The sequence below is a fragment of the Sciurus vulgaris genome (assembly GCF_902686455.1).
Source record: "Sciurus vulgaris genome assembly, chromosome: 4".
Classification (NCBI taxonomy): Eukaryota; Metazoa; Chordata; class Mammalia; order Rodentia; family Sciuridae; genus Sciurus; species Sciurus vulgaris.
In genome coordinates, this window is record NC_136464.1 from 55,716,145 (window position 1) to 55,743,198 (window position 27,054).

General features: G+C 54.7%; 1 protein-coding gene across 1 annotated transcript in view; it reads right to left on the bottom strand.

The window, feature by feature from the left end:
• Nucleotides 1-27,054, bottom strand: part of CDH23 (cadherin related 23) — a 391,248-nt gene that overhangs the window by 221,956 nt on the left and 142,238 nt on the right. The window contains exons 7-8 of the mRNA XM_079137029.1: nt 8,136-8,330; nt 4,461-4,589 (exon numbers count right to left, since the gene is read on the bottom strand). Of these exons, the coding sequence (XP_078993155.1) occupies nt 4,461-4,589; nt 8,136-8,330 (324 nt within the window). The remainder of the gene's footprint in view (nt 1-4,460; nt 4,590-8,135; nt 8,331-27,054) is intronic.

Below are 27,054 nucleotides of genomic sequence, written 5' to 3' on the forward strand. Positions count from 1 at the left end.
AGTTGAGTGCCCCCCATGTCCACCCAGGGCAGGCGAGGTGGCACCTAGGACAGTGACCCTGAAGGGGACGGGATGAGGCAGACAGCACTGGCCTGTGCGAAGAAGGGACCTGGTGACCCCAGGACCCTCGACCCTCAGAGCCCTGTGGGCATCTCCCCTGCAGGCATTCCTGCCCCAGGTGGCCGTAGAGCTGGGAGCAGCGGCTCTGCAGGACAGGAGTCGCCCCAAGGCTGTGGAGAGAGCCCTGCCTGGCTCCTGACAAGGTCTGGGGTTTCATCTCTTTTTGGGTAAATAAATCCACTTTTAATAAAACCCTGAGCTTTTAATACAAGTGCAGACAGAAAGACTGGGAATGTTATGAGAAGGAATTAATAGGGAGGCACGGGGGCTCTTGGGAACGCACGGCTCTTGTTTCAGAGTCTCAGTGATTATATTTTCAATATATTGCAACTTATTTCCAAAGATGAAGGAGCCGGGACGTGTAGCCTTGCCTGGCCCACAGCCAGCCTGCCAGGGCCACGCTGCCCGAGCTGGCTGGGCACAGCCAGCGGAGCAGGCGGGCAGGTCCCTACCTGCCGAGGGCCTACTTCCCCTCACCGGCACCCGTGCTGTGGGGAGGACCCGGCCTCCTCAAAGTGAGGCTCTCCCCAAAGAGGCAACAGGTGTCCACCTACGGGGTCCTGACGACTCCTCGTGATGCGGCCCAGGTGCTCGGCCAGGTGGTTAAGTGTCCAACCCTGGTGCCAGACTGCCTGCGACTGAATCCTCCGAGTCGATTTTAACCTCTTGCGGCCCCTTTCCAACTATAAAATGGGTTTAGTGGCAGTCCCACTACTGAGCAAGCGCTATATATGTAAAGCCCTCGTAACTGGCAAAAGTGACAAAGGTGACCGTGACTATGAATCAGGGTCTGGAATCACTGTGTTCACCTGGCAGAGACCCAGGTGTCTGGTCCTGGATGATGGACACGCCTCGTGTTTCCAATTTCAGCAAATCCCGACTCCCGACATCCCAGATTAACGCTCTCCGCCCTTGGGCGCCGCTGTTTTCTATGCATTATCAGAAGAGCCAGAAGCCTCTGAGTGCTGACTGAGTGCCAGTGCTGTGCTGGGTACCCAGCACGCATCCTCCGTCACTTCTCACAGCAGGGCAGATACAGGGGTGCGCACGGGTTCCCTCCGCCCCACGGTAGAGATATACGTGCGAACACAGGCTCAGAGGGCTGGGTCAAAGGTGGGCAGGGCGAGGGTGATTGGGTCACATTGGGGGTTGGCCCCACTGCTGTCCGGCACAGGTGGAGGGGCCCAGGACTCTGTGCCCAGTGTGTAGGCAAAGGCCAGGGTGGACAGTGGGGGCAGAAGCTGGGACTTTTCTAGAAGGAACCACATCTCTCCCCTTTGTGCTGTGTCCCCTCCAGGACAGTGTGGCTGTTCTGGGGCCGCGCCTGGCCTCGGGGGCCTCGGCTGCCTCTTTCCTGCTCCCCGGGAGCCCCCAGCCCACTGCCACTTCCAAGACAGGATTAAGGACTTGAAAGGTGATGAGCAGTTTGCTTTGGGAGTGGGAGGCGCCCTTGAGGGGGGACTGGCTGGCAGGGGCTGACGGGGACTTCCGACTAGAGCTGCCACAGCAGATTCTGAGGCAGAAAATCCTATTTCTCAGTCCTTAATTCCAGTCAATTCCAGTCAAAGGGCTGATAGGCATCGGCTGGCAGTAATTTGTGCAGTTTATCCGCTCCTTTCACCTTCTATCGGTCCTTCACTGACGGGCAGGCGGACATGCTACTGCTTGCGTGAGGAAATTAAAATTTGATGCAATAATCCCAAATAAGAAGGATTTTATTAGGTAATATATACACTTTAGATGAGGCATGCTGGCCCGATACACTGATAGGGGGAGGCGTACATGCTGGGAGCCGCAGATAAAGAGGGGAGCAAGGAGAGTGGGGAGGGTCTGGGTGGAGGCCCAGGAGGAGGGCTACCTGGGTCCCCGGCCTGGAGGCTCCACGGGCCAGCTGGGAACGACTGCGTCAAATCAGAGCGCCACGCCGTAAAGGGACACAGAGGGCCCAGATCCAGGCACAGAAACTGATTAGAGGCCTGGAAAAATCGGGCCTGGAGTGTGCAAGAGTAGGCCTATCGGAGGAGAGCTGCGGGCGACGGGAGACAGGTGACGCCTTCCACGTGCGGAGCCAGGAGGAGGGGCAGAGGTGCGTGGGGGTGAAGCATGGTTCTGTGGGCCGGGGGACCCCAGGCAGCGCCCCCGGCAGAGGCCGAAACCCCCGGCTTCCTGCCTGGCCTGCCTCCCTTCCCTGCCTGGTCATGACCCACACGGAGGAGCTCACAGACCCAGAACCAAGGCTCAGCAGCTCCCCAGACACTGGCCTAGCAGGGGCCAAGGGACAACCCTAGCCAGGCACATATCAAGATCTCTGAGCCAAAGTGTCACATCAGAGGCAAGAAACCAAGCCAAGGTGGGAGCAGGAGCTCAGAGGGGTAAGCCTCTGGTTTGCTTGGACGGAGGGGTCACTAGCAGGAGCCAGGGGAAGCATCTGGAGAGAAGAGGTGTGGCTTGGCACAGGGCCCTGCACACAGGACTGGTGACGGGTGAGTACACAGAAGAGCGAAGCGTGGAGAGAATGGGTGGACACACGCAGAACCCTGCAGGTGTGCGGATAAAACCTGTACGAGCTCAAGGTGCTACTGGGTAGAGGGATGCCGGGAAAAGGCAGGCGAAGGTCTCAGAGGAAGCTCACACCGTGACCAGCGCGAAGCTGCGGCCGGAGGCCTAGCCCAGTTTGAATGCCAGAAATCAGCCAGCGCGCCACGGAACCCTCGGTTTGCTCTCTGCTCATGTCCAGCACTTATGTTTTACATATGTCATTGATGATGACACAGGTGCCAGAGGTGACAAGGGAGACAGGATGGCAGAGGGCTGGTCTGACTGGATGCTCACTTCCTCATTCAGCCATTGCACAGGTGCCTCCCACTACCTCTGTGTCCACCGCTGACCCCACCTCTGCAGAACCACACTTCCAGCCCAGCCGGAAGCAGGGCCTGGGCGAGCTGCTCCCAAGCCTGAGCACTCAGGAGAAGCCCAGGGGCTGGGCAGCGGGGAGCAGGCCCTGCCTCGTGCAGAGAGCAGCCCAAGCCAACCTGTGACTGAGACGGGGGCAGAGGGGAGGGTCCTGGGAAACGGGTAGCTGAGCAGGGCCGTCCTTCAATCTCAAAAGCTGGGGCTCCCGCCATGCACAGAGGCCATGAAAGAGAAGGCCGGGAGTGGGACCCCAAGGTGCCCTCCTCTGCTCTGTGCACAGCTTCAAACACCCATAGTAGCAGGCTGGAGAGCATCTCGCTTGTTAGAGCTGCCACTTCACACCTGGCCCAAGAAGCAGGTGGCCCAGTGCCAGCTCCATGCCCCCGGCCAGTGGCTGGGACAGCCATGGTGTGCAAGCTGGGCATAGGGCTGCCCTGGTGCGTGATGGCCTAGGAGAATGGTCTGCACCCAGTCCAGGGCAGCCAGCCTGTGCAGACGTGCCGTGGACCCAACAGCCACCGGCCTCAGTGGGAGCCTGCCTTGCTCTCCACTGTGGTCCTTCCTCTGAACACACACTCTCTCAAAAGAAGGGTCAAGGGCTGGGGCCGTAGCTCAGGGGCCTTGCAGGCGTCGAGGCTCTGGGTTCAATCCCCAGCACTGCGGGAACAGAGAGAAGGCAGGGCCCGCTTTCCTTCCCAGGGCTCACCTGTCCACAGCAGGCACCTCGTTCTGGTTTATCAGCCCATGGCAGGGCCTCGTTCTCGTGAGCATAGAAGCATGGAGGTGGCCACTCTAGAGATGCCTGTCATTGTCTGCCTGGCCCAGCCATGGCCCCTGCAGAGTGGACAGTGGCCTGTTGCATTCTCTAGACCCCCAGCTGTGGCTGATTGGGCCAGAGGTGGACACATGGACCCAGGGGAGCCAGTCCACAGGTTGGCTGGTGCCTGATGACTTGAATCAGGGTGCAAAATCAGGAGTCTCTGAAAACCCGAACTTGAGAAACCCAGAGACTGGGCAGTTAGGGAGGACAGCTGCTTTGCTGCTCCAAGGAAGAGTCAGGGCCAAGAGGCCCTTGGGGCAGAAGGCACGCTGCCCCCTTAGGCTGCAGGCCAGCTACAGACACGGCTGAGCCACACGGACACTCTGTTGAGCCTGCACCCAATCCGTTCCCAGCACAGGCTGGGTTCCCCTGGGCATCCGTCTTTCTAATCGCTCCCCGTTACCCGCCCCCACCAGACTTTGTTCTTTGTCACTCAGAGTACCCCAGGGATGAATGGGAGGCTGAGGACATGGGCTTTACTGCTGGGATGCCCACCACTGCCATCCTAGGCGCCAGGGTAGGCGAAACTGGAGGAGCCCGTCCCAGCACCAGAGCCCCTCTCTGAAAGGGGCTCGGAGGAAGTCCCCAGGGCCAGCAGGGGCCTTACCGGAGGAGAATGCTCATAAATGTTGGTACTGTAAGGCAGGTTGATGAAGATGGGGTCCATGTCTTGGACGTCCGTGATGATGATGGCCAAGTTGGCCAGCGCAGACAGAGGCCTGGTCTTGTCTTGATCCTTGGAGGGCAAAGAAAGCACACCACCTTAAGTTAAGTGATGCTGTGTACACACACACGTGTGCACACACACACACACACACTTGGTCCTGGACACGCACATGCATACCAGGTGTACACATACATGGAAGGACCCATCATGAGGAGGCTTAGAATCCTAAGACCCTGCAGTGATCTCTGAGCCAAGCAGGAAGGCACAAACAGGGATCCAAGGTCCATAGGACAGTGGCTTATCCGCTGTCATAAAAGAGCATAGGAAGTAGCGGTGGCCCAGGCCAGGCTACCTTGGACATCTGTTGGATTGAATGGCTGGCTTCAGGTAAAGAGATGTCTCCGTCCTCAGTTCCTCTGCTGTGATCAGCCAAGGTCACTGCCCCTCTACATGCCCAGTACAACTAGGACAGCGATTCCTCAGAAGAAAGGCCCTTTGGCCACACAGGGGGTCATTCTGGGACCAGCATTCCTGCTCTGGGTTCTGGATTTACCGGTTAAGTGACTTTTGGATTCAAACCAGCAGGGGGAGCTCCAGGGCCTGTGACATTCTGGGGCTTCCAGGAAGGACTGCTGAGGGGTCATGCCGGCCATTCCCTTGTGGCCACATAGGCAATACTGGAAATTCAGTACTATAAAAGCTCACCAAGAAAGGACACCCCAAACCTGTGCTCAAGCACCCTAACTACACATCTGCTGATGATAATGAAGCAGCCTGCTGCTACTGAGTAACACTAGTCACACCAGCAGCAACTGCAGAGCTGAATGCAGACTCTGCACCACGTGCTGTGCTAGGCGCTGCGTCTGTGCAAGTATTTATGGGCTCACCATCCCCAGGAGCTAACAGACTCAGAGAGGGAAGTGACTGCCCAAATCATCCAACTGTAAGGGTGTAGCAAGAACTCGAACTCAGAGCATTTTACATAAAAACCTGCCCTTGCTGGTGCCATGGCAGATGCCTATAATCCCAGTGGCTCAAGAAGCTGAGGCAGGAGGATCGCGAGTTCAAAGCCAGCCTCAGCACCTTAATGAGGCCCTTAAGCAACTCAGAGAGACCCTGTCTCCAAATAAAATATACAATGGGATGGGGAGGTGGATGTGGCTCAGTGTTAAGTGCCCTGGGTTCAATCTCTGGGTCAAAAAAAAAAAAAAAATCTTCCTTTAACAGTTTTGATTTGGGGTCTTAACATCAGTCTCTAACCAGGTGGGTAACCACCAATAAGTCTTTTCCCTCCTGGAGTCTCAATGTCCATTTCTGTAAGGTGAAAGGCTCCACTCAGTGACCTCTGGGCCCCTTGAACTTGTAAATTCTCTCATCTGGGATTTGAGGCGTGACTGTCCCCAGGTTAGATGGCCCTGGGCTTGTCTGGAGCAAGGTGAACAAGGCGAGGCATTCACCATGTTACAAGGAAGCCTGGCACCTGCACCTGTCCCCTAGAGATGCAGCTGTGGAGCCTAGGAGAAGGGGCCTGACTTAAGAGTCCTCAGGGGTCACCAAGGAGCAGGTGGGAGGGCCTTCAGGGATGGGAATGGGCACGAGGGAGGGGAGAGTCTGAGAGCAGGAAGAGCTGAGCAGGGGGGCCCTGGGTGGGGGTTGGGAGAGCCTCCCAGGCTCCAAAACCATAGCCCACATTCCAGGCTGGGGCACTGCCCACAGGGAGGGCTCCCAGCCAGGCACCTGGCTCAGCAGGTCCCCTGAACTCCTGGGCAGCAGAGGCCATGCTTCTGATTTGCCATTACCAGTCTTTTGTGGGCAGCTGGCTTTTGTCCCGACTGGCACCTGCCACGTCCACTGCACCCCTGTGGCTATAGTCCTGCTCCTGGGACAGACGATCCCATCCATCCCACCCCGAACTCTCCGGTGGGGAAAGGGGATAGTGCTGGGCACATTCAGTGGGGTGGGCAACATGCCAGGCTCCCAGCTGTGACCAGGCCTGTGGCTCTCTCCTTTACAGCTGGGAACCACATTACTGCCTGTGTCACAGGCAGGAGAATCACCCTGGGGAAATGCCCAGCACCAAGGGCACAATGCCAGCCCCAGAGGGATCGCGGCATCAGCTGATCCAGGAGCTAGCAGGAAGCCACCCACCAGCGAGTGACAGGCCCCTCCCGCTCTGCAGTTTCAAGGCCTGATTGCTGGGAGATTAGCAGCAATTTCACTGTATTCATCAGCCCAGCGTGAGCACGGGGCTCTTGACGGGTCTGGCCACCCACATTCTTACCTGTGCCCAGCGCTGATCTATTCCCACATCCCAAAGCCATTTTTATGGTGGACGGAAATTATCCCACAGGGACAGGTTTATAGAGAAAGAGGGCAGTCACCTGCATGCTTCTGAGCCCGGTGTGAGCAAACGGAACATGGGAAGGGCGTCCAGAAGGTGCCAGTGGGGAGGCACGAAAAGCAACCTCCGGGCCTACTAGCCCCCTTGATCCCAGAAGCCCCTGTAACAAACAGTGGCACAAACCTCCCGGGAAACCGACACTTAACCCCGGGGGAGGGAAGAATGTCAGTATCCTCTGCAGGGCCGCCGGGCCAGCTCAGGCAGGAAGTTTGCAGTCCCCGGCTCTTGAGGCTCCTCTGTGTCTTGGTCATCCCTGGGGAACCCCATCTTTCAGAAGTAGACCCCTGGCCCAGTCCAGATGCAGCCCTGGGATCTGGGCTCCGGGAGCCACCATGGAGAACTCCCGGGCCACTAGCAGCCCCCCTGCAGCTCTGTGGGCAGGCCAGTGGGTCCTGGAGGGTCCCAAGAGATGCCCAGAGTGTGTCTCGCTCCTGGCCTGAGCTGACTGGAGGCAGCACAGGAGCAGGGAAGAGGGGAGAACAGGGGTAGGCCCTATTGAGGGTGTGGCTGTCCCTGAACGGCTTACCAACAACTGGCAACCGCAGCTCCACTGCCTGTCTGGAGACTACTGGCCCAGGACGTGGTGGTCAGAACTGGGAGTCAGGCAACCTGGGTCGCAATTTCACTCTACGACTATCCAGCAGCTGCATGAGTTGCAATCGTGTCTTCTCCCGCCCTCAACTAACTCATCCTGAAACTCCCAGGGGCCAGCAGGCTGCTTGGCACAGACAGATGCTCCCTCGTCTCCAAGAGGCACCACCTCATGGGGTAGCAGCCAGGATGCCTGGCCCCCTCTGACCCCTGCCTGTGGGTGGTGATGTCAGAACACGGCTTGTCTGCCATGGCTTTTCTGTGTCGCAGAGAGTGAGAGGACATTCTGCACTCTGAATGTCACAGGGAGATTGCCAGTGCTGGCCATGGAGTCAGGCTCCTGGGTGACTGTGGGTAAGTCGCTGAATAGCTCCTGTGACTCAGTGTTCTTATCTGTAAATTGCACATCTCAAAAACACGAAAATCTCAGCACCGTGCCGAGGACACGGTATGAACGCTCGGTGACATCAGCTGTCACTTGGTTATTACGACTGCCAGCAGCCTCATCCGAACGGTGGAATGGTGTGGAACTGAGTCCATGTCCCTGTGGAATGTCCTGTTGCTCTCTTTGGGGGCGGGAAGAGGCAGGCACCCGCTTGCCTGGGGCCGGGGCAGTGACTCACGGTGGCATTGACGGTGAGCTGGTAGGCCTGGGTGATCTCGTAGTCCAGCTCCCGGATCACGGTGACAATGCCGCGGGCGCTGTCGATGGCGAAGAACTGGGAGGGGGGCTGGAAGGAGTAGAGGACGCTGCCGCCCGCGCCCAGGTCGGGGTCTGTGGCATTCACGATGAAGATGGGTGTCCCCACCGGTGTGTTCTAGGGGACAGCAAAGCAGATAAACGAGTGAGCCAGAGCCCCAGCAGCGGCTTCGTCAGCCGCCATCCCCCCAAAGCCCATTAAGCACGTCCCTCCAGCCCAGCAGACCCGGGGCCTCGTCATTTCCATTCTGAGCGGGTTCAGAGGAATTTAAAATGCAGCATCTATTTTTTTTTTTTTTTCTTTTTTGATGGCCTCCTGGTGGCTGTAAGAACACCGGTTCCAAAGATGATCAGCTCATCCCGGGTTCTGGACGAGGGGACTCGCGGTCCCCAGACCCATTACTCGGCAGCTTCACGTCCTCAGCCGCGTGCCCCTCGGCTGCCCCAGCTGCAGTCCTGGGCTGCTCAGGAGGGCGACAGGCAATCTGCGTGCCCGGGAGGTTTCGGGGCAGGAACTGGAAGCTGCACACCTTGGGAGACTGGCTGAGGCCCTGAGGCTTCCCTGGCACCACAGAGGGTGGCAGGCTTTGCCATCCCTGGGCCTCTGGAAGCCTGCCTGCGGCCGCAGTATCCCCCTGCCTTTAACGACTCCCTCTGCCCCACAACGTGTAGAGACCCTGCCCCTTTCTGACCCAGGGTCTCCGGTTGAGGTCCACTTCTGCACGGAGGCCTTCCCCAGCCCCCAGGCAGGTCATCCCCACCGCATCCACTCTGCCCCTGGCATCTGATGGCTCTTCCTGGCCGGGTTTCTCCCAGAGTTCCTTGGCCAGTGCCCGTTTCCCTCAGAGCATCTGGTTCCAGGGAAGCCCTGGGTTCTACCAACCTGGCTTAGCATGGTGCCTGGCACGTGGCGAGTGTTCAGTAAATACCCCACGAACACACCGGCGACCCTCTGCGATGGCCCTCGGCTCATTATATTCCGAGTATCTGTCTGCACCCCTTCCCACCGTCAGTTCTCATCTCCGTGGCGGCGACCACAGGGCCTGGCATGTGTGCTGTGCCTGTTAAACGCTGGCTGAGTGGAATTATTTATGATTCAGTGAGCTCCGGACCCATCTACAGAAAGGCAATCTAAGGGAGTCTCTTCACGGAGACAAAGAAGTGCAAACAATTACAGTGCCAGGCCCTGTGCCACAGGCCACACCTGCCAACGCTGTAACAAGCATCTTTCTGGGTGGCAGCTATCATCCTGCCTTAGAAAAGGAATCTGAGGCACAGAGAGGGTAATAACCTGCCCGAAGTTGCAGAGTGAGGCAATGGTAGATCAAGGCCTTGGATCCAGGCCTAGCAAACTCTTAAGTGCATGATCTTGAGTCCTCTACCAAGGGACCCTCTGCAACCTGGTCTCAGCTCTTCCCCCAGCTCCTCTGTATAATGCTGGGGTACGCTGGCGGCTCAGATGGTAGCAGAGTGTGGGCTGGCAGGTAAGTCCCCTGGGGACAGAATGACATTCCCTGTGTTCTGTGTGCTTTTCACACTGGCACAGCGGCTAGGTCCCCTGGCCCTGCAGGGCTCTCTGATCAAGGAGCTTCTTTCTTAGGGGACCAGCCTCAGGCATCTGCAGCCCTTGCTGAGGTCTTCATAAGGCCCCTCGTGAGGCTGAAGGGTCTCATGGAGTTGCCATGGTCCCTCCCGGTCAGCAGGCAAGCTCGGGGACAGGCATGGTGGGCCAAGAGGCAGACAGGAGGAAGCCCTCTGCTGCTCACCAGCCATGACTCCCTGGTGCCCTTGCTACGACAGGGGCCTGCGAGGGCTGGCCGGTCCCACCCTCACACCATTTCCTGGAGAGGCGCAGCTCTTTGTGCTTCTCAAACTCAGCAGGACCCCTCACACATCTGGGCCTCTGAACACGCTTTTCCCTTGTCAGGTTTGCCTTCCCCAGCTGGCTGCTTGTAAAACAGGTATTCTTTCCCTCCAAAGAGAATCAAGCCTGCAGGTAGCAGAGGGCACAAGAGCTAGAGTTTCGGGCCTGGGCAGACCTTCTGTTGGAATCCCAGCCCCTTGCTGTGTGTCTTTGAGGTAACTACTTACTCTCTCTGATCCTTAATCCACTCTGTATACTGAAGCATAATACCATCTCATAGGGTTGATGTGAAGAGTCCGTAAGCTGCCTGCAGCTGCCCGCCAGCAGCCCTCCTCTCTCCAGCAGGCTCTGGTGACTATTTCCTCCTCTTCCACTTCAGCCTCGGGGTGGCAGGGCTAACCCCTGAGTGCCTCCATATCCCATGTTTCCCCCAGTCCTGCCGACCCTCTGTAAGTTGGCTCTTCACGGACATGCCTCTGTTGGAGCGACCGGACAGCAGCTCCCCTGCTGACCCTGCAAGTGTGCAGCCCTGGAGACCAAAGTCCCTGCTCACGGCGGTGGCCCTGGCCTCAAGGGTCGCAGCTAGCCTGCAGTGTTCTCCGGTCCACCCCCCTCCAGAGCACAGGAGCACCAGAGTGAGCCAGAATGCAACGCTCTGGGGGACCCAGAGGACTGGCCACAAGAAGGGGTGGACACCTTCCTCTTTGGGAGCAGCCAGTCCCACGACAGCTAGACCGTACTTCAGAGAACTCGGCCGTTCACGCCCTGCACAGCCCAGCGCGGAGGAGGGGGCGGCTCCCACAGATGCCAGCTCTCCCATCCCCCGCCTCAGGGGGACGAGGACATTTCACTGGGGCGCATCTCCTGGTTCTGGGCGAAGGCCTCCCCAAGCACCAGATCAGAGAATTTAAGAGTGGGTCCCAGCGCGCAGGGGAGGAGGGACGGTCTGGTGTCTGACCTTCTTGGATTATGTTTCATGCCCTGCAGTGAAAACCCATTTAATTTCTGCATAACTTAGGAAAGGTTTTAAATGGGCCTGGCAAAGAGCCATTCATATACTTAGAAGGGGCAAACTATTGGAGAGAGAAAAATGCTGACTCCCTGCATCCGGGACCTAGGCACCCTACTTTCTCAGGGAGACGGGGAGCGGGCAGCTCATTAGCACACGCGCTGTTCTCCCACACCCAGCTGCTGCTCGTGCAAATGCACGCATGTGCACACAGGTCCACAACCTCACACGAGCAGAATTCCTATGGACCAGGTGCAACTGGGTTTCCAGGTGTCCTACAGAAGCAGAACTTGGTGGCTCAGAGCCAACTCTGAATCCGCTCATTTTCACTGGGAGATCTCAGACATATGCTGTTAACCACCCCCCCCCCTTTTTTTTTCCCTTTGGTACCGGGAATTGAACCCAGGGGCGCTTAACCACTGAGCCACATCCCCAGCCCTATTTTGTATTTCATTTAGAGACAGGGTCTCACTAAGTTGCTGAGTCTGACTTTGAACTCAGGATTCTCCTGCCTCAGCCTCCCAAGCTGCTGGGACCACAGGCACGCACCACCGCATCAGGCTGCTAAACCCCTTTAGACCTCAATTTCTTCATCTGTAAAATGGAGCTATGAACAATTTTACCTCCTAGGGTTCCTGTGAGAAAGAACTGCAAAGGATGTGGAAAAACAATGAAACACTCCTTGCCAGGCACGTGCAATATTGATCAAGATTCGATAAATGATCACTGCAATTATTATTGCAGCATCAAAAAGCATGGCAGGTAGGACGACATGAGCCCCATTTACAGGGAGCAGACAGGAGGGGTGCCAATGGTCAGCAAATCTCATCATGAACGTGGACAAACAGGCACTTTAAAATTCAGAAAGATGACATGTCCCTTGATTGGTTCTTGGCTGCTGTAACAGGCAGGAGACCGTAGGGAGGCCCCCTGAGGTTTGGAGAGCCTGTGAGAGGCAGGGCGAGTGAGATCAAAGGGGGAGGAGCACCTGAGGCAAGGGAAGACCCTGAACAGGGACAGCTGTGACCATGCACCTCTGGGATGGCTCTACTATAGGAGCTGGAAGGAACCTTGGGATAATGCAGTCCGGGCTCCCCACTTAACAGTTGGGGAAAGTGAGCCCAGAGAGGGGCTGTGTCCTGCCTCAGGTCTCACAGGTAGCTCCTGGTAGAGTTGTGACTGAAAATTAGGTGCCCTGACTCATACATATATAGGCTCTTTCCATTCCCCACCTCCACACACAGAGATGACACCTGCTGCTTCCCATCTACCCTCCTTCCAAGGAAAGCTGCTCTTGGTACCCACAGAGGATGGGTCTAGGCGGCCATATTTCTACCAAGCGATTTCACACCCAGGACACCTCTGATTGGTCCAGGAATAACCACCTGACCCAAGCAGGCCAATCAGATGGGGCCTTGGAAATGGAATTGGTTCGCTCTGGGACTCTGAAAGAAAGATCTTTGGTACCAGTTAAGGTTCCAGTGGGTGCCAGGGCAGGCTAAAAGCCACAGTGAGGCCACACTACAGGATGCAGAGACGCCCTGGCAGGCAGGGAAGTCCCTCTGCAGGAACCACACACAGAACCATGCACAGAAAGGGAGAAGGGCAGGGGCGACGGGCTCCCAGGCCTCCAGACCCTGGTCTTCACAAGCCGCGCCCCCTTTCCTGCTCTTGGCTACGGTGCTGCCCTTCCTGGGGCACCTCTCACACTGGCCTCCACAGGCCTCAGCTACTTGCTGCCACTGGGCACCCTGAAACGTGCCTGAGCAATGGGCAAGGCCTCCTTACTCTTGCAGCTCTGACCCACATCCCTCCTGGGCCATGTCCCCCTCCTGCTGAGATCCGGCCCCTTTCACACCCACAGAAAGCGAAGCTCCGGACCACAACTCCTGGACTGCTAATGAACGCCTAGTGCCTGTGACACGAGGCACTACCGAGGAGAAGAAGAAAATGGCTCAGGTGAAAGCCACCTCCCTCTTGTTAAGTGTCCCCAGACATTCCTGTTAACAGGCAAATCCATGCAGGTCACTGGCAATTATCAGCATGCATGTCCGGAGGTGGCCCGACCGTGGACTTGACACTGTCAGCCTGGAGAGATGCATTTAGGCATCATCCCCTCCAAAGCCCTGGATCATGCCAGGTTGTCCCTCTCGGCTAGTGGCCCACGTCAGGGCAGGTCGCAGGCAGGGCAGGCCCCTACCTCTTTCAGTTCCCATTTAAGCTCCACATCTCTTCTGATGGAGCTGCTGTAAATGGGCCACCCTGTGCAATTCAGAGACAAATAAATCTTTTTGCTACTCCTTGGGGTGACAAGGGAATAGACTCTGGGAAAGTTCTGCCGTGCAAGAAATCTTGTTCGTTAATAATAATGATAAATAGCTCACTTCCCACATGCGGCGTGAGTTCCATTACACTCTGGGCTTCTCCAGAGGGGACTCGGGTGCTCACCGGAGCAGGGTGGGGGACTGTGGGCAGCCAGGAGAAGGGGGCCTGCAGAGAGGTGGAGAGGGAGGGAGGGGAACACTGAGCTGGGGACAGTGGTCCCGGAGGGGAGAAACGCCCAGGGAGAAGGGAAGAGCGGAGAGGACACAGAAAAGTGGGGGGGACTGTGCTGGGGACGAGGGGGAGAATCCGCAGGAGGAGAGAGAGAAGGTGGGGAGACAGGAAGTAACTGAAAAAGGAAGAAGAGAGACATGGCAGAGGAAAAGTTGAGGACAAATCTGTACTGAGATTAAACAGCCCCTGCGCTCCTTCACAGTGACCCTCCCTGATTAGATTCAGTCCGTACCCTTGACGGAGCCCAGCAAACAGCCCACCATCTCCACCAGAGGTGCCATCTCTAAGGGCGTTATTAATATTTATGGAATGCTCGCGAGATGCCGCTACAGTCTTTAATATCTTATTATAAAGCCTGTTATAAAATGCATTCGTAATAAATTCCTGACAGATTGAGCTCTGACTAGGAGGGACTAGAGCTGGGACCAGACCCTCCTGAGGTGTGTATTGCTGCCCTGAGACTGGAGGTCTGGTCCCTGTGGGACTGGAAGAGGAGGGGACAAAACCCTCCCATCCCCAGCCAGCCTGTGGTCAGCAGCTTTCATACATCTTAATTCATGGCTTCCTTTTCCCAAATGGGGAAAGGGAAGCTCAGAGAAGTGAAGCAACTGATCCAAAGTCACACAGCTTTTAAATGGTGGAATGAGTATTCAAATTTAGGCCATCTCTCTGTCCGCAGACCTCAGGGGCCCTAGAGCTGAGGATGGAGAGTGGGCTCAGGACTTTTCACCGGTGGCCCCATTCTATCATTTGTCCTCTCTGAAGGGCTGCAGTGAGGGAGGGGGCTGAAGACGGGAACTTGGGGTTGTGTGCATTAGCAAAGACAGGGCTGATGGAGGCTCTAGCTCAAAGGGAATTCTGGAAAAATCAGGTACCCTTTGGGCTCCTATTGTAATGGGAAGGAGCATCAGCCGTGGAGAACTTTCTGAGCAAGAGTTCCTGGGGCAAAAGGGACATGCTGCTGGCTGGGGCTCAGCTGGACGCCAAGGCCGGTGGCACTTCGCTCTGATTCTGGAGGCCGACAGGGCGTGACTTTCAGAGGTTTTGCGGTGTTCCACTTATGGGGGAGCCTAGCGGGGGAAGAATTAGGATCCGTAGAAGGTGTGGGCTGCTTCTGTCACAAACAGCATGAAGGCACGCGTGGACACCACCAGAAAGTGGGGCAGGGTGCACACTCGGAACACGCAGGGCGGAGAATCAAGAGGGACAGGGGACCGCCGGGCCTCGGTGGAGGTCTCCGGGGTTCCGTTGTGGTTGGGGAGAGGGCACACTAGTGTGTGCACAACCTGGAGCTTGTGTGCTCCAGGGCCCGTCTCTGCAGAAGAATAAGATCACCGCACGACACCTCTTCTTTAGACCTGTCTGCTCTTTCAGATGGTGAGCGTTGCTGGTTCTAAAAGGCGCGAGGTTTGCTCGAGAGCCAGAGCGGGCTGCCAGGTGAAGAAGCCAGCTCCGTGGGCGGGAGGTGCCCCAAAGGGCCTGGGCCTTACGTCACCTTGACATGACCGGAGACTTGGGCTGGGGCTGGGCCGGCCTCCACAGCCTTCTGGATCTCCTCCGAGCCCCGAGGCTCTCTCCTGCCTCAGCCCCTCCTCCCGTGCAGCCCTCCAGCTGTGGTGGGTCCTTTCTGAACCCCGCCCTGCTTTCTGCCGCTGTTGGCCTGCTGGGCGGCCTGCGGCCTCCTCTCTTGCTCTCCTACTCTTCCTCCTTCTCTTCCTCTTCGTTATTCATCTTGGTCACATCTTGCATCTCGGCACTATTACTTGTCCATAGAAGGCATTGGATAAATGTTTTAAAAGAATCGGGGACTTTCCAGTAAACATGCCAGATTGAACCCATCCATTTATTTCTGTCTTTGTCCCAACCCTTCACCAAAATGACAATAAAGGAATTAAAAATGCATAAATTCACAAGGGCAAAAAGAACAGAAGAGACATCAGCAGATGAAAGATATCAACAAAATTCTGGAAAATGGAAACAGATGGGCCAGTTCTAACTGCCTTGGGAGACAGGGAGGCTGAAGCTGAGCCCCTCTCCACCCTCCCCTCCAACCTGGAGGAGCTCAGGGCCTGGTCGTGCTGAGTGCGAGAGACGAGGCAGGGCTGAGAACTGCAAGCCTGGCTGGAAATCTTTAAAAAGAGTAGTTTGTGCCCAAATCCCTTCCCCAACTCTTGCAACAGATGCGAGGCTCCTTTCTGGAAGGTCTGAGCTAGTCAGGCGTGGGCTTCAGGCTGGGAGCTGGACTAGGCCCTGCCCAGGGAGGTTAAGTGGAGCTCCACACACTCCACCCTCCCACCCCGCAGCAGTCCTCCGTAGTCACACAGCCTCCAGAAGGCTGACAGACAGGCAGGACATAAACCAGCCCAAGAAAAACCTCGGAGTGAAGCATGGTGGCATATACCTGTGATCCCAGCAGCTCGGAGGCTGAAGCAGGAGGATTACAAGTTCAAAGCCAGCCTCAGAAACTTAGTGAGTGAAACCCTAACCAACTTACCAAGGCTCAAGATAAAAAAAAAAAAAAAAGAAGGGCTAGAGATGTTGCTTAATGGTTAAGCACCCCTGAGTTCAATCCCTGGTGAAAGAGAGAGAGAGAGAGAGAGAGAGAGAGAGAGAGAGAGAGAGAGGAGATAAAAAAAGAAAAGAATGAACTCAAATAGTAATGGGGTTCACTCAGAGAAACAGCCAGGTCCTCACCTAATCACCCCATAATGAATCCCACTGGTTAGCAAACAGCTGCCCCCACACCTAACCCAAACACCATAGTGATCTGGCAGCTAAGTGTGAACTTATTCTTAACCAGGAAGAGACTACTAAGGCTTGCTACCACTTGGGAAGGACCTACAATGTGAGATACAGAGGAGAAAACAGTAAAAAGAAATAAGGACAGGTGTCTTAGCCTTCGAGAGATAAGACATTGTGTATTTGAAATGGGAACATTCCAAGAGGAAAAAGAGCCCAGAAGAAAGTAGAAATTAAACAGAAGAACTGGAAGGTAAAGAAATTTCTCCAAGTTGAACAAAACTCAAATAGATGAAAATGGGGAAGAAAAATAAGAAAATTAGAAAATCAATTCAGAAGACTCTCCTCTCAACTAACAGACAGGTAACAGCAAATAGAGGGGGAAATTATCCAGAAAGTAAGAAGGAAACCCTCCACACTGAGGGACATTTCTACATTGAAAGAAACCACCATGTGTTTAGAAGAAAGACCCACACAGAAGCAATAAAATCATGAAGTTTCAAAACACTGAATATGTAAGAAATCCTAGAAACTTTAAAACAGAAAGCAAGATAGCACATACAAAAGGAATCAAGGCGGAATCTAAATTCTTAACAGCAGTATTATAGGCTGAAACACAAAGGAGGAAAGAACTTCCCGATTATGAGGAAAATTATTTCTACTCCAGAGTTTTATACCCAGCTAAACTATCAACAAATATAAGCATCGAATAAATACATTTCACACAGAGTGAAAAAAATTTCCCATGAACTCTTTTTCTGGAAATTACTGAAGGGTGTACTCCACCAAAATGAAGGACTAAACCCAGAAAGAGGAATCTGTGGAACCCATGACCCAGGGGATACAATTTAGGAGAAAAGCAAAGGAATTCTGAGGGTGACTCTCCTTCCTTCCTCATTCCCATTCCACTTCGGCCTTTGGCAACTGATCCTCCAAAACACCAAGCAAGTCAGAGCTCAGTCACTCTGGACTGAGGCAGGAGGATGGACCTTCCAGTGAAAATGTTGCTGAGAAAAATACAAATTTTAAAAATCAATATACTTTAACATACTGAGAGGAAGTGTCCAATTATGCCAGAATATTTAGGGATGAACAAGTAATAGGCTCAGAGGACACTAAGCCAACAAACAAAAAGGAAACGATTGTTAATTCTAGGGAAAACAAAAGAGGAAATAATAATTACAGTATATCATATGGCTCAGTTGTGACTAACATTTATATTGTCATTATAATGCATGCCCTAAAAGCTATTTTAGTTAAAAGGAGGGATGTAATTAATGTTAGGAGGAATGGTAGGGGATGTTAAGAGTACATTGGGGGGGGATGAGGTGTGAGAGGAGTGAATGTGATATTCTCATCCCCCATAGTCGGAAGTCAATAGCTAATGTCTAAAATGGAACAATTTATGCGAATGTGACTTGGAAATGAGAAGGTAAGTGGCAGAGATTGAATGAGGTTGTTTCAGGGTAGAAAAGGATGGAGCGGGGGACTGTCCTTTTTCTTAGAAGCTGAGCTGTACTATTAGACATTTAAAGCCATTGATGTATAGTTTGATAAAAATTAAAATAAAAATGAAAAAGAAGGCTTTTCCCTGGCTGGACCCCTGAGTGGTCTCCTTCTTCAGCTCTGTCCCCGGGAATGGATCCTGCAAAGGCTCTGCCCTAAGGCACTCATCCCACATCCTGTTCTCACTCCACTGCTCGGACACCGTGGCTGGCTCCTTTTACCTCTGAGGCAGTGTTGCCTGACCATGGTGTCCCCATAGAAGGATCAAACGTTCCGTCACCAGACTCCTCTCCTGCGACTGCCCCACGAGAGCCCGGCTTCACTTGGCTCGTCTGCACGCCAGCCCCGAACATGGCCCCACTCCAGGCCTTTGCTATGGGGTTTCTGTCTTCCCAACATATTCCTCTTGAGAGTCCCCTAGGGAGCAGAGGGCAGCTGTCACCCACACTTCTTGGGAGAGACTCTTGGCCCCACCCATGATTCTAGCACATATTTCGAGGCTCCGGTCAAGTCGCCCTCCTTGGGCTGGGACGCGGCTCAGTGGCAGAGCGCTTGTCTAGAGCGCCAGGCCCTGGGTTCCATCCTCCGCACCACGCAAAGGTGAACAGATGAACTAAAGGCATTGTGTCCACTACAACTAAAAAATAATTGAAAAAAAAGACACCCTCCTCCACCCCAGCACACGCTGCCTGGCCCTGACCTTCACACCGACGCTGGACGAGCAGGGCTAGTGCAGCCTCTTCAGAGGGACACCTGAGGCCTCCCTTCCCTTTCCTCAAAGGGTCGCTCTTCAAGGCCAGCTCCGACAGCCAAGTGTGAAATGGACTGAGCCCATTCCCATTCGGAGGCTCAGGCGATTCGAGGTGATTTTCCTCCAAGCCCAGTGACCTTCCTGTAGAATGTACAGCACTAGAGTCCAGAGAGGGCCCCTGTGTCACCTCCCATGTGTGCCACATTCCAGGGCTGTCCGTGTACCTGCCTCCTCCAGGATCCCTGCCACCGTCTCACCTGCTGACCGGGAGGCTCTGGGAGGGCCGTGTGGCAACACGGGGTGAACGCATCGGGGACAGTGCACACCTGGCAGACCTGCCCAGCATTTGGCCAAAGGTCATGTGCAAAGAAAGAGACGGGGAGGGCTGTGTGGCCGTGTGGCCCAGCACCCGCGTAGCCCGCCCCTGACAGGCTGCGTTCCCTCTCCTGGGCGGGGCTTTCGCTCCCCTCCCTGAGGAGTGACTGAGGGCAGGGGTCTGAGCCCGGAGTGGTCCTCAGCTGAGCGGAGTTGTCCCTTCCCAGATTCCGAGCCCAGATTGGGTGACTAGTGTGATTGGCTGTCGGGAGCTTCATTCCCTCCAACCAGCTTCTGGCTTCCAAGGAGAAGGTGGTACCCATCTGTGACTACCATCCTCATGCCCAGTGGCCTGGTGAGGAAAAACTCCAAACCACTCCCGGCAGCTCTCTGATAACTGAGTCCCTTCTCTGTTGCTGCAGAACAGCAATGGAACATCGACGCTTCCGTTTTCCCATCTGGAAAACGGTGCAGTCATCCTTACTCGGCCTTCTGCACAGAGCTGGAGTGGAGGTAAAATGAGTCAAGACAGGTGAGCACCCCTGATCCAAAACTTTGAAATCTGAACCGCTCCAAGATCCAAACCTTTTTGAATGCCAACATGATGTTCAAAAAACTTCAGATTATGGAGCATTCTGGATTTGAATTGGAGGATTAGGAGTGCTAAGCTAGTAGAGTCTATGCGACTATTCCAGGTTCTGAAAAACTCCCCAGTCTAAAACACGCCTGGTCCCAGGCATTTTGGATGAGGAATACTCACTGTGGTGGAAAAACACTTTCAAAAATGAAAGTCCAGGGGCTGGGGATAGAGCTCAGTTGGTAGAGTGCCTGCCTTGCATGCACAAGGCCATGGGTTCAATCCCCAGCACCAAAAACAAAAAAAAAAAAAAAAAAAAATGAAAGTCCAAAACTAAAATCTTCACGTCCCTCTAAGAGAAGAACGGAGGGAATATGGTCTGACCCATGGCAGAGTCCTCTCTGAAAAGCTAGCCTGGGTCAGCTGGGTCCAAGGCACTGTCCCTGAGGGCAGGGCTCCAGGGGCTGAGACCTGAGGTGGTCCTAGGACTTGGAGGGTTCTAGAAAGTGGTGACTGAGGGATGCATGGAGTCTCCTGGGATTTTCTTTCTTTCTTTCTTTCTTTCTTTCTTTCTTTCTTTCTTTCTTTCTTTCTTTCTTTCTTTCTTTCTTTTTTTTAAATAAGAAGAAGACTTTCTTGGGCCTCGGGTACTGATGGCATCTACTGAAGACCCTGTTTGACCACTTTCATGCCCAAGGCCGTGGGATGATGGGCAGGAGCACTGGGATTCACATCCGGGCAGCCTAAGCTCTTAACCCCATGCTACACTATTCTCAGTGACCAGCAAGCAAAGCTGACCAGGTCCGGGAGCCCTGGGGGTGGCCAAGGTGACTTTGAGGAACTGGGATCCGGTCATTCTGGTTAAGCACTAGGCTAATGACAGCGAAGGGGATGCCAGGAAGGACTCAGGCCACGCAGAGGTTCCAGATTCAGAAGGGACAGGTGTCAGTGGTCTTCAGGAAAGGACTGGGTGGAGGAGTCAGGTTCCCGCACCTGCCCATCCCAACACATTTAGGGAGTAACACAGCGCGAGGCTGCGTTTTCCACACTCAGAGTCCTTATCTTTCTGATGCAAACGTGGTTAGGAGCAATCACAAGTGGCAACAGACTCATCAAGGGAGGACATGGGAGACAAAGGCACTGAGGAATTTACCTTTGGGGCCCCAGCCGCACCCCTTATGTGCTGCAGGATTTTATGGAAGTAAAGCAACCTCTCTGAGCTTCAGTTTCCTAACACGGAGATGGACATAATAAGAAATACTGTCCCCACGGGATAATTGTGAGGCTTATGGGAGACACTGCGGCAAAGTACTAAGTGCATAGTAGGTGCTCAATAAATCGTAGGCTCTATTATAACGCTCTTACCTTGCAGGGCAGGTGTATGCAATACAGGTGGGAATGTGCACAGACAAGGGTCTGTCCACGCGTCTGTACACTGTACAAGAGCTTTGCAAATCCCTCTTGGAGTGGGGAGGTGTGGAATCAGAGGGGATGGCTCTGAAGGCCGAGATCCCTATTCTGCTCTCAACAGAGACAAAAGGCCCTGGGAACACACTGAGTGGCAAGTGACCTCCACCTCCATCTCAAAGGGGCTCCATCTCCAGCCCCCACGTTCACTCCCTTGATGATGAATCATGCTAAACAAAATGAATATGCAAATCTCCGAGGGTGGGCCTTCCACCTTCAAGAAGCTGCTGCTAATAAATGGATTCTGGATAAGAAGACCCGGGGCAGGTAAAGGGGCGGCAGAGGCCTGGGCAGGCGTAGAACTTGTCTCTCTCGTTCTGAGGCTGCTGCTGCTGGCCCTTCAGGCGGTGTGAAGGCCCTTCAAGTAGTGTGATGTGATAAGTGGGACCTGTCACTTGTACCCAGGTGGACAGGGCTGGGGGAGGAGAGTATGTGGCCTCAGGGAGCTGAAGGCCCTGAGGCTGGGAGAGGGGACTGCCAGCCAGGCTCTGGGGGAAAGGGCAGCTGACCAGGTCCTGGGGCCTTGGGGGAAGTTTAAACCTCAAGAGATGGAGAAAGACAGGAACGATCGAGAGAAAGAAGACCCTGGAGCTGGCCCAGTTCAGTGGTCTGCTCCTCTGGATGCGTGTTGGAATCACTTGGGGACATTTAAAAAAGCGTCAGGTCTGTGGCACACTACCAGCCTCTGAATTTCAGTTATCTGGGCCCCTCAGGTCCCTGGTCAGTCTATGCCAACACATTCAGAGAGTAACAGCCCGAAGCTGCATTTTCCAAGGGAATTCTCTCCCTAGGGGGACTATGACGTCCCAACTAAGCTGGATGGTGACTTCTCAACCACCTGTCATTCTGGGTCTCTAGGGAGGCAGCATGGGGAGCCCTGGCCTAGGGCACAGAAGGTCCAAATCAGCGAAGCCCCTGTGCAATCCCAGACCAGGTGAAGCCTTTTGGGCCTTCAGACGCTGTCTATCCTATGAGGGAGCTGAGCTACATTATCTCCACATCAGTTCCCTTCCTGGTCTTTCAGGGTGTGAGTGTAAGTTCTTCCTGGAATCTTACCAGAGGCACTCTTACTGCAAAGCCAGTCCCTTTGCTCTGTGGCTGTCCTCAGACTACAGAAGGGCATGTTCTGAAGTGAAAATCAATAAAGGCACTTCTCTCTCCCTTCCCTTTCTGCCGGGCCTTGCTCTCCATGGAGATACATGCCACTCTCACGTGGATGACACATGCCTGCTGCAGCCCCGCTGGTGGCCATCAGCAGAAGGATTTTCTGAGGAGACCAAAGGCCACCATGGACCAGGTAGTCCGAGGCCCTGTGGATCAGCCTCAGGAGCTCACAGATGGATCACCCCGAGAGGGCGGAGGACACCGGGACATCAGTGGGGCAGTCCCAGACGCCTGCTCTGCTCCCGCACTTCTGTGTGGCTTGGGCGAGTATGGAAGCTCTTCAGCCTTGGTTTCCTCATCTGTAAAACTGAGGATAAAGACTCCTCCCTCCTAGGCTGTGGGTCTTAGATGAAGCCAAGATTCAGCAACCTTTGGCGAAGGGCCTGGCCACAGCCGGGAACAGCTGTCTCCCAGGATGAACATCCTTCCTGCCTGGTACAGAGGCCCCGCGTTCTGGCGGGGGCTGGCATGACCCAGCAGTCCACCCGCCTGGGGACACACCTGGAGAGGGCGGACCCCCAGCTGGATCAGCCTTAGGACTGTCCCCAGATGGGGTCCTGAGTTCTAAAGGCAGGGGTGAGGGGGCATCTTTCCCTGCTCGGTCCCTCTCTGTGGGGACTGTGGAAGGAACAGGACAGGGTCCCATTCCATGATCCACTTGCATGCCTGGTAGACCCAGGCTTCAGGGACAGCAAGAAGTCCCAGGACATGGAGATCCTGAAAGGACCATCAAACTGACCCCAGGAGAAGACGGAGACCCAGAATCCAGGATGCCAGAATCATCTCCTCCTCCTCCTCCTCCTCCTCCTCCTCCTCCTCCTCCTCCTCCTCCTCCTCCTCCTCCTCCTCCTCCTCCCTGGTACCGGGGGTTGAACCCAGGTTGCTCTACCACTGAGCCCCAGCCCCAGCCCTTTTAATCTTATTTTGATTATGGGGAATCTTAAGTTCCCCGGGGGGTGAGGGGGGCTTGAACTTGTGATCCTCCTGCCTCAGCCTCCCAGCGGCTGGGATTATAAGCATGTGCCCCAGTGACTGCCAGCCTCTGAATTTCTTAAGAAAATTCGAGGCAGTTTTAGGGACAGCTGTGGTCTCATCTGTTACGACCAGATCTGACCAGTAAACAAACCAGCCACCCTTCCCTAACAGAACCTAGAGAAGGTGCCTCCTGTGGTTCCAGTTGATGACCAGCCTGGGTGGAAAGTTCCATGAGTCTCCCAAGCCCCTCTGGGAAGGAGGAACGCAGAGACCGAAACCCACCGAGCAGCGGTTCCTCCAGGCCCTCCTTCTCCTCCTGCGCTAGGGCCAGGGAAGGGGACTTCTCTCCAGCACCCGGCCCACTGGCCTCTCCCCAGGAGGCAGGAGAGATCGGGGACAGGAATTGCAAATGGCTTTCATTAAGCAGTGCTAACACCATGAATTACAAATGAAACCCAGCCGGAGAGGACCCTGGCAGCCTCACCTCCGTTTGATATTAATTGGGCGACACTTTGTTTTAATGGTACATTAATTAATGCGGAATTTCGACGGAAGTCCTCGTGACACTCACATTAATACAAATGAATTCATTACCATCGGTGTTATTACAAGAAATGACAAATAAATCTGTAACAGTGGGACCCTTCAAATAATAATCACGAATCATTAGGTCTGCTGTTCGTTCGTACTGTAGCTTGCAAATATGTGTATATGTTTTCTGCCCTGAGTGCGCCGTGGAATTTTTTTGTTTTTCGGCTGGGGAAGCAACTGGAGGGGGAGAGGTAACTGGAGGGGGCTGGCTCTGGCGGTGGAAGGGGACCTCTCTTCCAGACTTTCCTGCATCTGCTTCCCTCACCAGGACCCGCCTCCTCCTCTCCCCAGAGCCCCCCACCCAGGCATAGTACCCCCCACCCAGGAGCACGATTGGAGTTGGTCTCAAAAAATCCAGTGCACACAGCATGCACTCTCTGGTCCAGAGGATGGGATGGTGGCCGCCATAGGGTGGATCTGGGGAGGGAGAGGGTTGAAGGGGTGTGATCACAGTAGCCATTTGTCCTCGACAGGTTCCCTGCCTAGTCTTAAGGTCCCACCCTGAACTCCAGGACGCCTTAGGGAGAGAACCCCCGTGTCCAGCGACCAGCCTGTGCTATTAGTTTTATACACCACCTCCTCTTTGGTGCTCACAAGGGATTGGGGGCTGTAGCCCATTGCGAGGGACAGAAACATGTCCAGGGAGGTGGCGTGGCTTAGCCACAACTGCACGGCTCTGCCTTAGTGCACAACTCCCAGGACACCAGCTCCTTCCAGGGACACATCCCACCTGTCCGGGAGGGCTGGCATCCAGGTGGAGGAGGAGTGACCGGGTAAAGCCAGCAATTCAGTCCAGCTCTGCAGTCCCCATTCTGCAATCTCACAAGGGCAGAAGGGACCCCAACGAGCTGGGGTCACAGCTCCCTCCCGGTGACCTCAAGTTGCAGTCAAGATTGGTTTTGCTTCTCTCTCTCTTTTTTTTTTTGATACCAGGGATTGAACTCAGGGGCACTCGACCACTGAGCCACCTCCCCAGCCCTATTTGGTATTTTATTTAGAGACAGAGTCTCACTGAGTTGCTTAGTGCCTCACCATTGCTAAGGCTGGCTTAGAACTCCTGATCCTCCTACCTCAGCCTCCTGAGCTGCTGGGTGCCTTTGCTTCTCTGAGGCAATAAGCAAGGTCCCAAGAAGCCACTCTGGAAGGGCATGCAAAGTTGGAGGACTAAAACAGGCCCCAGCCCCCTCTGATGGAGATACTCAGGAGCACTTCAGCTCGGAGGCTGAGATTGGTGGCTGACTTCTCCGCGGTTCCTGCAGCCTGGAACTCTGACGCTCTGCACTCTCACCTGAACCCACCCGCCAATCTGATCTTTTCCTTACAACAGCTCTCTGACCTTCGGTTCACAGGTGGAACATGGAAGCAGAGTGCACCTTTCCAGCCTTGTCACCGCCAATGTGGCCAGCCCTCTGCCCTGGCCCTCGGAGTGCGGGTGCTCTGGGGTAAAGGCCATTTGGTTGTCAGCTGCTGTTCCAGAGGCCAGATCCCGGCCGATTAGCAGCAGGCGGCACCCACGTCGGGCGTGTGGGTGCCGGTCCCCTCTCCAGCTCACATTCCCCCTCTTTCACTCTGGTACTGAATGAACCAATTAATCACCTAACATTGTTAACTGTACTAATTACGCTCGCTCTTGAAACTTGTGGAACAATTATTTACTGTCTCTGCCTCGTGGGCTATCCATTATGGTGACTGCAGGCAGGATGTCACTTCTCTGGAGCCATGACAGAAGAGACCTAGTCAGGCTCAGAGCTGGATTCTCAAGAACTGTTAGAGGGCTTTGCCTGAGCTCAGGCTACATCCAGTCGATGTGGTGAAGAGGGTAGCCTCTCCATGGGAACAGGTGTTGCAATCTAATAAGGAGACGCTAGCTCAACATGGAACTTCAGTGAAGCCTTTATTAAACAAAAGTGGCTCCCCTAAAAAAAATGAAACCACTAAGTACCACCCTGAGGAGTGTGCTACTTCCTTTTTCCTGTATCTCTGTGAGTGTGAACACAGTGCCCCCACTGGCCTGGTTTGGCATCATACCCCTAAAGATTGACAGGGAGGCTACCCAGGCACATTGGATTACATTTTCCTCCCTGATTCCCAAGTCCAGAGCTCCACGCTGCTTCGGCCCAGTTGGAGACACTGCTGATCCCAGACTTTGCTTCCCCCATTCCCTAGTCTCCTCTCCTTGGAGGAGAACTGGTGCTTCCGACCAGAATCTTTGTGAAATGAAGGAAGAAGGAAGGCACAACTGAGGGAAGAAGCCGTCAGGCTTGGTCCATCCCACCTGGACCTTGAGAATCCCTGTCCTCTGAGGTCACGGATTCGGAGCTCCGACTCACAGACCACACACACACACATGCACACACTCATGCACACACTCCCTCTCCACCCCCCACCCTCCATCCCCGCGACGACCTGGTGGCAGCATGTGACGTGAGGCGCAGGCTGTCGGGTGAGCGTGTATTTATTCAGGCACACAGCGGGCCCCAGCAGGCTGAGGCTCCCGTCCCCTGGCACCCTGCCCCCTCCCGGCCCTCCCGCTGCCCTCAACGCACATTTCTAAATGTCAGGGCAAAAGGCACTTAGAGCCAACCGCTGAGCCCCAATCCATTACTGTGCGGAGAAACTCACTCTGTCACCGCGCGCTGACAGGCTGCAGACAGGCTGGAGAGCAGGGCCAGCCTGCCGTGGACCCCAGCCCGCGGCCGCTCTCCTGGCTCCTTGACCCTGACCACAGCAGCTGAGGGACTCCCACCTGCATGCCCCCTGGCTCCCACACAAGCCACTGCCCCTTGATACCTGGATATCAATGTCTTTGAGGTGTGTTAGACTAGGTACCAATAGGACAAACTTTAAATTTCCCCTGAAAACTGCATCCCTGGTTCTGTGAATAGCAAGACATTCCCTCTGCATCCAGTTACTGAGCTGGAAACCAGAGACTGATTTCTTTTCCTAAATGCCATTCCCTTCCTCTCTCCTGCTCCCACCTGGACCACTGCAATGACCCTCGTACTGCACTCCCACATCCTGTCTGTCCCTGTATTAGTCTGTTTTCTGTTGCTATAACAAAATAGCTGAGGCTATGCGCTTTGTTTTTAAAAAGAGGTTTATTTAGCTCACAGTTTAGAGGCTGAAAGATGAAGATGGGGCAGCCCCATTTATTAGGCCTCTGGTGTGGACATGTCACAACTGGTAAAGTGGAAAGAGAGGCAGCCGAGGGCCGAGCACACATGGGTGGACTCATTTTGCAATGCTGCAAGAGACCAGCCTTAATCACTCTTGAGGGAGCCCCTGATCTAATCCCCTCCCGCACTGCCCTGCCTCTTAAAGGGTCCAC